Source organism: Loxodonta africana, chromosome 12 (assembly GCF_030014295.1).
Source record: "Loxodonta africana isolate mLoxAfr1 chromosome 12, mLoxAfr1.hap2, whole genome shotgun sequence".
Classification (NCBI taxonomy): domain Eukaryota; kingdom Metazoa; phylum Chordata; class Mammalia; order Proboscidea; family Elephantidae; genus Loxodonta; species Loxodonta africana.
The window spans coordinates 10,544,620-10,557,853 of NC_087353.1; the positions used below are offsets into that span (position 1 = coordinate 10,544,620).

The following is a 13,234-nucleotide window of genomic DNA, read 5'->3' on the forward strand; positions in this document are numbered from 1 at the left end:
TCGGTATACTTTTCAGCCTTGTCTTTTCTCTTAAACAAAGGTGATGAATTAGCGGGGAAAGTGCTCACGCCACAACCAGCCGTGTTACAGAATTCCCACTAGGACTATAAACCATCCAGTAGGGTCATTACTCACCTACGGTGCGTAAGGAAACTACCACTGACGTGTCCTGATCCATCACATCCTGGAGTGGGACATGACATACCTTCCGTCTTCACGGACTTCCAGGAGAACTGGGAGCCATTTAGGTACCCATCCTTTTGCCGTTTGGCTGCTAGGGGGCACCCCGACGCACTGCGGTGGGATGCATACTTCCCAGTTATATGACCCTGACCATCACAACCAGGAACTGGACATCTGGATAGCAGATAGATGAGATAAACTTTATTGTCTTGCCATCATATACCTGGTAGCCTCTATAACAAAGTCAAAATAACCTGACATGAAGAAAAAAAAGAACAATCATGCTCTACTGGCTAAGAAAAAGAAAGGAACGAAAAGAAAAGAAAAAAAAAAAAAAAAAAAAAATCACTAAAAGACACCACCTAGTGGAGCAATGAAATTTTTCATGCTGGCTGAAATTCTTATTCCACCGTGGACAGAATACTTATCCAGACCAGAATTTCTATGCTTTGTGAGGGATGACTGATTCCAGCATATGAAGAAGAAAATTAGATTGTTGCCCTAAGTGAAATACAGGTGTCTGTTTAAATAACACCAGTTTTGGGACAGAATAGTAGCTTTTATGGGAGAAAAATGCACAGTTGATGAGGAATAGTGGGACTATTCTTAAAAAGGCGATTTCAGAAACCTGTGTTTTTCTCAAGAGCGAAAAAAACATCCATTCGGTTAGCTGTGCTTTCTCAAGGCCATAAAATACCTTTCCACTTAGATAAGATTTTAAACAGCAGAGATGATAATTAAAGCTCCTAGAATAATGTTGGCACAGAGTGCGAGGTCAGTAAACTTTTTTGGACTATATGGCAAAATCATCTGCTAGAGCTGAAGTTCAACTACAGGCTCATCAGCGTTTTCCAGACTTTTCTATTACTAATGGCAGGGGACACAAAACCAGGAAAAAAAGTTTCCTTGTGTCTCAGAGAACGTACAGACGCAGCATAATACTCCCCAAAGTTTGTGCAATCTGCCTGTCTACCTTTTAATGGCTAAATTTACACTCTTTAGAATTTGTGTTATATATTCATTTTTATCAGTTTTAATTCATTTTAAATAATTTTCCATAAAAAAAATTTCCCCAGAGAATTTGAGTAAACATTTTCGGACAGAGGCACTATGTTTTCTGTGTGAGTTATTGAGGTGCAGGCACAGCAGGTATTGAACAGGGGGGCAAATACCCTGGTTTGAGCAGCGAGTAGAGAATGTGATCCTTCTTCAACACGCTTGGTGCTTAGTGTAAACCATCTGTCTGAAGTCTCTTTTAGAACAAGGCAGAGTATAATCAAATAAATTGCATATGACTAAGTATTTATTATCTTTCACTATTATATTTAATACCTTCATATGATTCCATGAACCTGCCTTTCCTGGTAAATTAAACTGCTTACACCAAGTGCTATAAGTGACTTTCTTGGAATGTTGCTTGCTCGGATCGTTAGACAGACCTTCAGCGTATCCATGGGCGTAAGACTAGTGTTAGACATCACCTGTAATTTAGATAACTATTTTTGACTAATTAGCAGATGTGCTTTAGCTTTTGATATAAATTAGTGGTCACCTTTAGGTGACCTCTCAGTTTATTGAAATCTCAGAGAATGCTCACTAAAAACTGGTTTCTTTCCTTTATGAGGGCTCCCTTGCTTCTTTTAAACCTTTAAATTGCCCCACGCTAGCAGCCATGCCCCCTGTGTTTCTCGGTCTCACTGGGCACTCATACCTAATTGGCTCTTGATCTTCTTTGTCTTCTTTGCTTTGTGCTATCCTGATGCCACTTTTCTTTGCTCTCGGGCAACCTGAAAGGCTAAACGAGAAAAATATTTTCAGAAAGCAATCTCTCTCTGTTAATTCTGGCAAGGTTTCTTTACAATCGAAGTTGCCTGGACTTCATTCTCCCCAAAAGTTTTTGTTTCTTGGCATAAAAAAAAGACTCTGAGGATGAGGCTCCTTTGGATGATGCACCCTCTCAGAGCCTTTAGACACTGTCAATTCCTTTTCAAGGGAAGTTAAGAGACTGGGGTGAGCTAGGATGGCTTAGAGAGATGGGGAGAACACTGGTCAGCTTGTAGAAACAGAAGCATTCAGGAAGCATCAGAAGAGAAGCTGGAGGATGTTTGTTGTGATAGAGACAGACACACACAAAGGATGGACACATCCACAAAACAGGGGCAATCACTGCAAAAGAAAACAGAAACTTCCCTCATTCTCTTTCCTAGTGACTTGGTTTCTGATAGCCAGCTTGCCAAGTCCTTCTATCTCATAAATTTGTATCATGGGATGGATAATATATACCAATTTACCTAAGGTGTGGACTTCTGGTTGTATATAGAATGTATAGTGGAAGTGGAATATGCTTACTTTATCTAATTTTCAAATATTTTGGATATAGAGGCTCACATTTATTTAAAAGAAAGTTTTCAACTAAAACAGAATAATGCTTAGATCCAAAGATGAGTATATCCTGAGGAGGATGTATAGAATAAATGGGATTCTTTGTAAAGAATTAAAGAACTGGAAATTAGATAAGAACAAGAAATCAGATTTGTTTTTATTTGTTCCATTCCCCAGATCTTTTTTTTTAGTTGTGCTTTAGATGAAAGTTTACAGAACAAACTAGCTTCTCATTAAACAGTACACATATTGTTTTATGCCATTGGTTAACAACCCCACGACATGTCAACACTCTCCCTTCTTGAACTTGGGTTCCCTATTACCAGCTTTCCTGTCCCCTCCTGCCTTCTAGTCCTTGCCCCTGGGCTGGTGTGCCCCTTTAGTCTCGTTTTGAGAAATCAAAAAATTTACTAATATGTCCTATGATCATATAGAAGTTGAAACCTTCACGTTGACTGCATAGCTATGTCCCAGGTAGGTTATAGGCTGTCCTTCCTGTTTTTCCTGAGCTCGCAAAACATTTTTTTTTTCCTTTTGGATTCTGATATCTTTTTAAACATGCTGATTCTCAGGTAGGAAAGGGGCTTAATCCACCTGAGCCAGTTGTCATGGAGTCAGCTCAGACTCATGGCAACTCCATGTGCGTCAGAGTAGAACTGTGCTCCACAGAGTTTTCAATGCCTGTGATCTTTCAGAAGTAGATCTTCAGGTCTTTCTTTCAAGGCACCTCTGGTTGGATTTTAACCACTAACTTTTAGTTAATAGCCACTTAACCATTTGCACCACACGGCGACACTTTATTCCACCTAATGAAACCCAAACCAAACCCATTGCCATCGAGTCGATTCTGACTCATAGCGACCCTATAGGACAGAGTAGAACTGCACCATAGAGTTTCCAAGGAGTGCCTGGTGGATTTGAACTGCTGACCTCTTGGTTAGCAGCCATAGCACTTAACTACTATGCCACCAGGGTTTCCTATTCCACCTAAAGTGAGGCTCATTTCCCCATTCACCAGGTCTTGGCTATGCTCTTTTTTCCTGGTGTATTTCAAAGTTTGTGCTGGTGGTGGCTTGGCTTCTCACAGCTGTAAACCAGCCATATCACTGGCAGAAAGGTGGGTGGGAGAGGGTATCTCAAGACTTTCCTGGGACTGAGCACCAAGGTCTATCTGGTACCGGTCATGCCATGTGTTCAGCATGATGATCAATGTCAGGGCCACACAGTTGGACTCCAAGCTCCTGATGCTGCTGACAGTTGCTGACCTATCCTCTCTGTCTCCTCCCTTCACCTTGTAAACATGTTCAGATCTCCCCGGGGGCTGTCAACACCATGCCTCTCGGGCGACTTTACCTGTCTCCTTCTTTTACAACAACAACAAAAAAAAATTAAAAGAAAAATGTGCTTGAACTTGCTGTCTCCTGCTGCTTTCATTTCTCTCCTTTCTTTTAAAATTAAAAAAAAAAAAATTAAAGAGGTGCCTGCACTTGCTGGGTTCTCTTTACCTCCTGCTTGTTCCTTAGCCCATTGCATGCTTTGCAGTCTGGCTCCTGATCCATCTTCTACAAACACTGCTTTTACCAGGGTCACCCTGACATTGAGGCCAATGGAAGCTTTTTTAATCTTTGCATAATTTGACCATCTGCAGCACCTGGGACTCTTCCTTCTAGAGACAGCCTCTAAATCTGGCTTCCATGATTCTAACTTTTCTAAAAATTCATTAGTTTCAATTGCAGTCAGCTCTTCCTCTGCTGCTTTTAAAATTTGTATTGTTTCCTGGGGTCCTTTCCTAGCCCTTCCCTTTCTCACTCTTCAACTGTTTACTGCAGAATCTCATCTACTCCTGTGTCTTAAGTTATACGTTGATGGCTTCCAGAACCATCTCTGTAATCCAGACCAAAATGCAAACCCATGTGTCTATTGACTATTGGACACGTCTATTTGAATATCTCAAAGGCTCCTTAAGCTCATATTGGAAATGAACCCTCATCATCTGCCTCACCAACCCAAACCTATCTCCAGTTCCCATTTGTTGCCTCTTTGTAAATGGCCCCTGTCTTTTCATTCACCCAAGCCACAAGCCACAACACTGGGTTCACCTTTGCCGGCTCTCTCTTTTTTTACTTCTCACATGTCCTGTAAATTTTACATCCTAAGTATTTTTTTAAACCTATCCATCTCCTATTTCCATTGACAGTATACAGCGAAAACTGTGACAGCCAGAACTCGATGGGACTGCCTTTTATTTTCCAGTTCTCACAAGTTTTCTGCCTTTGCAGTCTTACCACTTTTCTATCATTTTCTAATAGTGGAAAATATTTGTGTTTTCCTTCTCTGATAGGTTTCTGCCTTACACAGATTCTGGTTTTGCAGGTTGTTCTGTATTAGAATAGACTAGCATTAACTCTGAACAGTATTCACTGTTTAAAGTCATCCAATGGCTCTTCACTTTCCTTATAAATAAAAATTCCTTCATATGGCTTGCGAGGCTCCTCATGGCCTGGCCCTGCCACCAGCCTCAGTTCATCTCCTGCTGCTGGCCTCTTACAGGTTTCTTGGCTTGCTGTCTCTCACCTCCAAGTACTTACATATGCAATACCCACTGCCTGCCCTTACATCCTTCCTTGGTCTGCTTACTCATTGCTACCTGTTTGACCTCAACTTAGATGTCACGTCCTTAAAGGAAACTTCTCTGACTATCCCATACCATTTCGAGGACTAGTTCTGTGACTTCTCATGTTGTTGCTGTTAGGTGCCATTGAGTCGGTTCTAACTCATAATGACCCTGTATACAACAGAATGAAACACTGCCCGGTTCTTTGCCATCCTCAAAATCGTTGTTATGCTTGAGCCCATTGTTGCGGTCACTGTGTCAATCCATCTGGTCAAGGTGTCTTCCTCTTTTTCTACTTTACCAAGCATGATGTCCTTCTCCAGGCACTGGGCCCTCCTGATAACATGTCCAAAATACATGAGACGAAGTTTCACCATCTTCACTTCCAAGGAGCCCTCTAGCTGTACATCTCCTAAGACAGAGTTGTTCGTTCTTTTGGCAGTCCCTGGTATATTCAATATTCTTTGCCGACACCATAACTCAAAGGCGTCAATTTTTCTTCAGTCTTCCTCATTCATTGTTCAGCCTTCGCATGCATAGGAGTTGATTGAAAATATCATGGTTTGGGTCAGGCATATCTTAGTCCTCAAAGTGACGTATTTGCTTTTCAACCCCTTAGAGAGGTCCTTTGCAGCAGATGTGCCCCGTGCAGTACGGTTGTTTGATCGGTGACTGCCGCTTCTCATAGTTCTCTCCGTTTGCCCGTTGTAAGTTACTTGTGCTTTACTATAATAGTCTATTTACTTATCCACATCGCCAATTTGTCAGTTCCATGAGAATATAAACAATTCACCTTAATTTCCCCAATACCTAGTCCATTGCCTTGTACAGAGTAGCTGATATTTAAATATTTGTTGAATGAATGAATAAGCGAATGAACAAAAGTGGAATGAAACAAGGGGGCTGGTTGGACCAGAAATCTAGAATGCATTTTCTAGTGCTGAGAATTTCATAGTCTGGCTCCCCAATTTTCTAGAAAGTGGGTCTGTGCTGGAAGACGCACTGGCATCACTGCATATACGTTCTGCGACGTTGACCACGCCGGGAGCATGAGAAGACTGGGCGTACTGGGGGTGGGAGGTGGGGGCATGAGAAGACTGGGCGTACTGGGGGTGGGAGGTGGGGGCATGAGAAGACTGGGCGTACTGGGGGTGGGAGATGGGGGTGCTGGCTGAGGCTGGTCAGTTTGTGACCTCACTCTCTCCTGGGCTCTCCTTCAACTCCTGTTGCTCCACAGGAGTCCTTTTCCTGCCCTCTTCTACTTGTCTTTGGTTGTTTCCCAGTCTTCTGCTGCTGTTCTGTCCTTTCTCACACTTCTCATGCCAGTAGCCTGGATTTCCCTTCAGGACTTACCTTCTTCACAGACCCAGGGAGGTCCACTGGGCCTTGTTTTCACGGGCAGCGTTTTAATGCTTGAGCTGGTTGTTTTACACTACTTACTTCTTGCTAATGTTCATGCTTGATGGAAGCAAGAAAACTTGCTCCACGCACCAGTTAATCACTAAAACCCCAGGAATAACAGAACTAAAAGAAAAATGCTTAATACTTTAAAAGTCTCCTTTTCTGCTTAAAACATGGAAATGAAAATCCACTACTTGCTCTTTGCCCCAGAATGGAGATTCTCTACAGAATTATCATGCAAGGAGAATGATCTGGGCACCATTTTGACAGAAAGCAGCATTAAGTGACAGAAAGAATGTGAGAGCTTGTGTCAGATAGGCACATGAAAATTTCAGTTCTATTACTTCTTAGCTTTTTTTTTTTTTGTTGAGTTTTTTTATTACTTCTTAGCTGTGTAGACTTGGACAAGTTATGTAGCCTCTCTGAGCCTCAGTTTCCTCATCTATATTATAGGGTGAATAAGACCCACATCATAGGCTTTATATAAAAACCAAGCATAGTTGGCACAGATAAGGGGTCAATAATTTCAGATCCTTTGCTTTTACCTTTACCTATAAAAAAATTACCTATATTAGGGTCCAAATTCAAACACAACAAAAGAAGGTTCAGTCCATTTTTTCCCTAGTTTTGAGCAATATGGAAATTCATTCTGCATGATTATCTCTTCCTTTGTGGGCCTCTGAGCTGTGCCTCAGTGGTTCTGCTGGTGGTGAGGCTGAAAATCTAGTTTTCTAGCATTTGGACCCATCTTTCAATCTTTTTTTTTTCTTTTGGAACCATCTTTCATTTTAAAAAGGCATTATTAACCTTTCATTGCAATTATTCTTTCAGTGGAGCCCTGGTGGTACAGTGGTTAAGAGCTATGGCTGCTAACCATAAAGTCAGCAGTTCAAATCCAGCAGCTGCTCCTTGGAAAACCCTATGGGCAATTCTACTGTGTCCTACACGGTCACTATGAGTCGGAATCAACTCAGTGGCAACGGGTTTGGTTTGATTTTTATTCTTTCGATGAGTTCAAATAGCAAGTATATTGGTGACTCTAAACCTTTATTTCTACTCTTACCCTTTCTCCTTTGCTGACCTGGAGATGCCATAGGAATCTCAAACTTAATACACTCAAAGAGGATTTTCACTCTGTCTGGAAGGCTTCTTTATTTCAGGTAATGACATCATCACATGTCTAGCCTGGGCATCTCAGATGCACCATTGACCCCTCCCTTCCTCACAGTCAGGCTTTAGTAAGTTTTACAGCTTCCCCCTCGGGTTGATGTCTCACACAGGCCTTCCTTTCATCTCCCTCCATCACTGCTTCCAATCACCCCTCACCTTATTTTCATCTGGACTATTTGCTATTTATTGCTATTACGCTTTCAGACCCTACTCTCCTACCAGCAATAAAGTCTCTATGCTCCAATCTAATCGTGCCACTGTCTGACTGAAAAATCGTGGGCGATTAAGCCTTTTATAATTAATTTAACAAGACTTTTAAAAACAGGTTTCATCCATAGCCACTCTCGTTCTTACAACCAAGACTCTAACCAAAGTGAGTTTTTCAGTTTGTCAGATATACTTTTTTTCTTTTCTGCTATAACATTTTTTTGATGCTGTTTCTTTGCTTGGAATAGCCTTCTTCCCCATGATCTTCTGGAGACGGTGACCTATTCTTCAAAGCTTGGCTCCAATGGTGTCTCCTCTTTATAGTTTTCTCTAGCCTCTTCCCCATGACCTTCTGGAGACGATGACCTGTTCTTCAAAGTTCGGTTCAAATGGTGTCCCCTCTTTATCACTTTCTCTAGCCCACCTTACCTGATCAGAATTAATACCTGCCTTATTTGTGTTCCAATAATCATAGGTGTGTGTGTGTATGTATATGCCTGTATGTGTGTATATATATATGTATATATAATTGAAAGATATATAATACATTAGAGTGTACTATATTTGTTTGTTTTTATGTCTCTTTTCCCCATTAGATTATCTATCCTTTGAGGTTAAAAAACCAAAACCAAACCCACTGCCGTTCAGTTGATTCCAACTCATAGCGACCCTATAGGACAGAGTAGAACTGCCCCATAGAGTTTCCATGGAGCGCCTGGCGGATTTGAACTGCTGACCTCTTGGTTAGCAGCCGTAGCACTTAACCACTACGCCACCAGGGTTTCCCCTTTGAGGTTAGGAGCATCTTAATTATCACTGTCCTCCAGTCTCTGGGATGTATGTCCTCAGTAAATATGTACTGAATTTAATAGAGTTCTACAATTCTGGACTGAGATATGGGACTGTGTTTTAAATGATTAGCAATTTCCTAGATAGAAACTGTATTTTTCACAATTAGCTATCATTGATGTGAGGCTCATCACATATTTGTACCCTTATTTGAAATTCTATGAATACTGAAAACACTATAAACCCTTATAGAATTCTTGCCTTCTCTGGGTGGAAGAAAAGGCTAGGGGGTTTGGAGATCACTAATAACTCATGGACAGAAAGGCACGTTTCAGCATAAGGATAAATACCAGGCAAATTGGAGGATTTAAGAGAAATCAGAGATTTTGGTTCTCAGGATGAGGTGTGGCCAAAGGAAGTGTGTCTTTGGGATACCAGATCAGAAATGGTGCTGAGAAGGTTATCAGACCTGCAGCCCAAGACTAGAGAAGAGGCCGGCCACTTCACAGAACCTCTAGCTAAATAGATCTCTCGCCCATGTGAGAAAAGATTCCTATTTAACCAGGACTGAATTAAATAGGCTTCTAGTACCTCCCATGGAAACCCTGGTGGCGTAGTGGTTAAGCACTATGGGTGCTTAACCACTGCAGTTTGAATCTACCAGGTGCTCCTTGGAAACTCTAGAGGGCAGTTCTACTTTGTCCGGTAGGGTCAATAAGAGTTGGAATCGACTTGACAGCAATGGGTTTGGCTTTGTTTTTTGGTACCTCCCATGTTTTTTTTTCCCATGGTGAAGAGTCCCATCTTCTGATTTTGTGACAATGATCCAAGGCCTCTCAGATGGAGACTAACTCCTTGTTTTTTCTTTTAGTTTCTTTAAACCTAGTTCCTTGATTGCCTTTTTCAACACACTGTCATTTCTCTGCTTCAGCACAGGTAATGCCTTTGGGATCCTCGCTTTTGACTTCCCACAGCACATTTAGAACAAAGTAGATAGCATTAGACCCTTCGGCTGTCATCCTAGAGGCTTAGACTTTGCTTATTATTATAAAAAGTGACATGAAAGTACCCCAGTAGAACACAGGAGTTGAAAGTATATGTTATTAAAATTTCTGAAGCCCTGTTTCCCCATTTGCAATTAAGATAATAATAATATCCTCACAGGATAATGAGGTGATATATGTCATATGTTCACGGTTCACAGTAAGTGCTAATAAAATTTGTCTTCCTTTATTATTTCATATAGCTGTACCTTTGAGACCATTCTGGAACCCTGAGGTACAGTTGCTCTATGACGCTGTCTCAGTAGGACTCAGACTCATCCAGCATAATCATGTACTTCTATACTGCAACACCTTCAGGAGCTTTAAATCTCTTGCTATTTGTATGATCCTCTTAAAAAAGCAAATGGGGTGAATAAACCAGAGAAAACAAGGAAGACCTTCTAGGTAAGCCCCTGCTAAGACCACTCTGAGAGGTCACCATTTTGACACGTCTGAAAATTTCAGAAGAGTAAGAAGACCTTGGTGACATGTGAGAGAAAAGTAATAAGGATGACTGGAAAATATGACCTTTGAAGAAAAACTTAAGAAGTAGATTTTGTTGTTGTTGTTGTTAAAGAAAAGAAGACCAAAATAAAATCTGATAATGACTGTAAAATATATGAATAGCTTTCTATGGAGGTTGGTAAGCAGATAAAAAAATGGTCTCTATTTTCACTGAGGCCATAAAGGGAAGAGCAAGACATTTGATGAAGGATTTTTTGATAGAACATCATAAGCAGTGAATAATTTTGTTAAAATGAAAGTAGATACCGTGCAGAGACTGAAACACACCACCACCATTAAAATCAAAACAAAAGCAAATTCAAATTAAATCCCATCAAAGCTAGTTTAGGGTGCTCCTACTTTTGCAGTAGGGAGCAGACCATATGGCCTTCAAGACCCATTTTGGACATGTAGGTCTACGAAGAGAAAGGACTTTGGAGTCAGAAAATCTGGGACTGAATTCAGCCTTTGCTACTTAGCCTCTCGTGATCGCAGTTTCCTGGAAGGTAAAAAGAAATGCAATCACCTAACTCTCATTATGGCTATGAGGGTTATTATAAGATACTGGAAGTTCTGGTGACACGACAGGCAAGACATTTCTTTTCCAAGATAAATTAAAATAACGAGTAGCACAGACTATGCTTGACTTTCATATGTAACTAGAGCTCTATTTTTTTTTTTTTTTTTCATTTTATTTAATCTAAGCCAGTGATTTCACTCTGGCAGTTCTTTTTGGAGATAGTTGTCTGTACTTAATGTGGTCTATACTTAATGTAGTTCCCAGCTCTGGATTGCTAATACAACTTCTCTCGACCGTGTCTATGGCTTATTAAAGCCAAAAAAATCAAACCCGTTGCCGTCAAGTCGATTCTAACTCATAGTGACCCTATAGGACACAGTAGAACTGCCCCATAGGGTTTCCAAGGAGCAGCTGGTGGACTCGAACTACTGAACTTTTGGTTAGCAGCCGTGGCTCTTAACCACCATGCCACATATGATTTAGGGCAGTAGTTATTTCACTGGTGGCAATTTTGCCCCCAGGGGATATTTCGCAATGTCTGGAGACATCTTAAACCCAAACCCAGTGCCGTTGAGTCAATTCCGACTCATAGCAACCCTATAGGACAGAGTAGAACTGCCCCATAGAGTTTCCAAGGAGCGCCTGGAGGATTTGAACTGCCAACCTCTTGGTTAGCAGCCGTAGCACTTAACCACTATGCCCCCAGGGTTTCTGACTTCACCTTATATGGGTTTAATTCAGGAATGTTCTTGTCCCTAACTTGGCTTGGACTTGTTCATCATAACTGAATATGACATGGAAATTCCTGTATATGACTACAAGATTAGATTCACTTCTGTGAAGTCAATGAATGTACCAAAAGTTCCTTTCAATTCACTTCTAAAATAGGGCCTGGGATAAAATAGGCATTCATAAAATACTTACTGAACGTCAAATTAAAAAACAAAACAAACTCATTTCCATAAAGTCGATGTCAACTCACAGTGACCCTATTGGATAGAGTAGAACTGCCCCATAGGGTTCAAAAGAGCGGCAGTGAATTTGAACTGCCGATCTTTTGGTTGGCAGCCGTAGCTCTTAACCACTATGCCACCAGGGTTTCTGAATGTCAAATGGCACAGATCATTTAAAATCCCATATGAGTGAATTACTATGCTATATTTTTTTTTATTTTAGACACACTTTTCTTTTTGGGGGTGACAGTGCCTGAATTTGTAAGATTAAGCATTTCCAGAGAGCTCAGTTTTGGTAATCCCTGTTTATAATAACTGTACAGCTTTGTGGCTCGAATCTTTTTTTTTAATTGTACTTTAGATGACGGTTTACAGAACAAACTAGTTTCTCATTAAACAGTTAGTACACATATCATTTTATGACATTGGTTAACAACCCCACGACATGTCAATGCTCTCCTTTCTCGACCTTGGGTTCCCTGTTACCAGCTTTCTTGTCCCCTCCTGCCTTCTAGTCCCTGACCCTGGGCTGTTGTGTCCCTTTCGTCTTGTTTTGTTTCATGGGTCTGTCTAATCTTTGGCTGAAGGGTGAACCTCAGGAGTGACTTCATTACCGAGCTAAAACGGTGTCCGTGGGTCATACTCTTGGGGTTTCTCCAGTCTCAGTCAGGCCAGTAAGCCTGGTGTTTTTTTGTGAGTTAGAATTTTGTTCTACATTTTTCTCCAGCTTTGTCCGGGACCCTCTACTGTGATCCCTGTCAGAGCAGTCGGTGGTGGTAGCTGAGCATCATCTAGTTGTACTGGACTCAGTCTGGCAGAGGCTGTGATAGATGTGGTCCTTTAGTCCTTTGTACTAATCTTTCCCTTCTATCTTTAGTTTTCTTCATTCTCTCTTGCTCCCAAAGGGGTAAGACCAGTGGAGTATCTTAAATGGCTGCTCACAGGCTTTTAAGACCCTAGACGCTACTCACCAAACTAGAATGTAGAACATTTTCTTTATAAACTATGTTATGCCAATTGAGCTAGATGTTCCCTGAGACCATGGTCCCCACAGCTCTCAGCCCAGCAATTCAGTCCCTCAAGGAGTTTGGATGTGTCTACGGAGCTTCCATGACCTTGCCTTGTACAAGTTGTGCTGGCTTCCCCAATATTGTGTACTGTTTTACCCTTCACCAAAGTTACCACTTATCTATTGTCTATTAAGTGTTTTTCCATCCCCGCCCTTCCCCTCCCTCATAGCCATCAAAGATTGTTTCTTTTTGTGTGTAAACCTTTTCATGAGTTTTTACAGTAGTGGTCTCATACAATATTTGTCCTTTTGTGATTGACTTATTTCACTCAGCATAATGCCCTCCAGATTCATCCATGTTATGAGATGCTTTCCAGATTCATCATTGTTCTTTATCTGTGGCTCAAATTTTAATATTTAAGAGATAAGCTCTCAATGGTATTAGAATGTTTACCTCAG

General features: G+C 41.1%; 1 protein-coding gene across 4 annotated transcripts in view; it reads right to left on the reverse strand.

The window, feature by feature from the left end:
- Positions 1–13,234, reverse strand: part of MYT1L (myelin transcription factor 1 like) — a 216,748-nt gene that overhangs the window by 55,230 nt on the left and 148,284 nt on the right. For all 4 annotated transcript variants that reach the window (XM_023550392.2, XM_003411868.3, XM_023550391.2 and 1 more), the window contains exons 16-17: positions 1,895–1,978; positions 136–357 (exon numbers count right to left, since the gene is read on the reverse strand). In XM_023550392.2, coding sequence (XP_023406160.1) covers positions 136–357; positions 1,895–1,978 — 306 coding nt within the window. The remainder of the gene's footprint in view (positions 1–135; positions 358–1,894; positions 1,979–13,234) is intronic.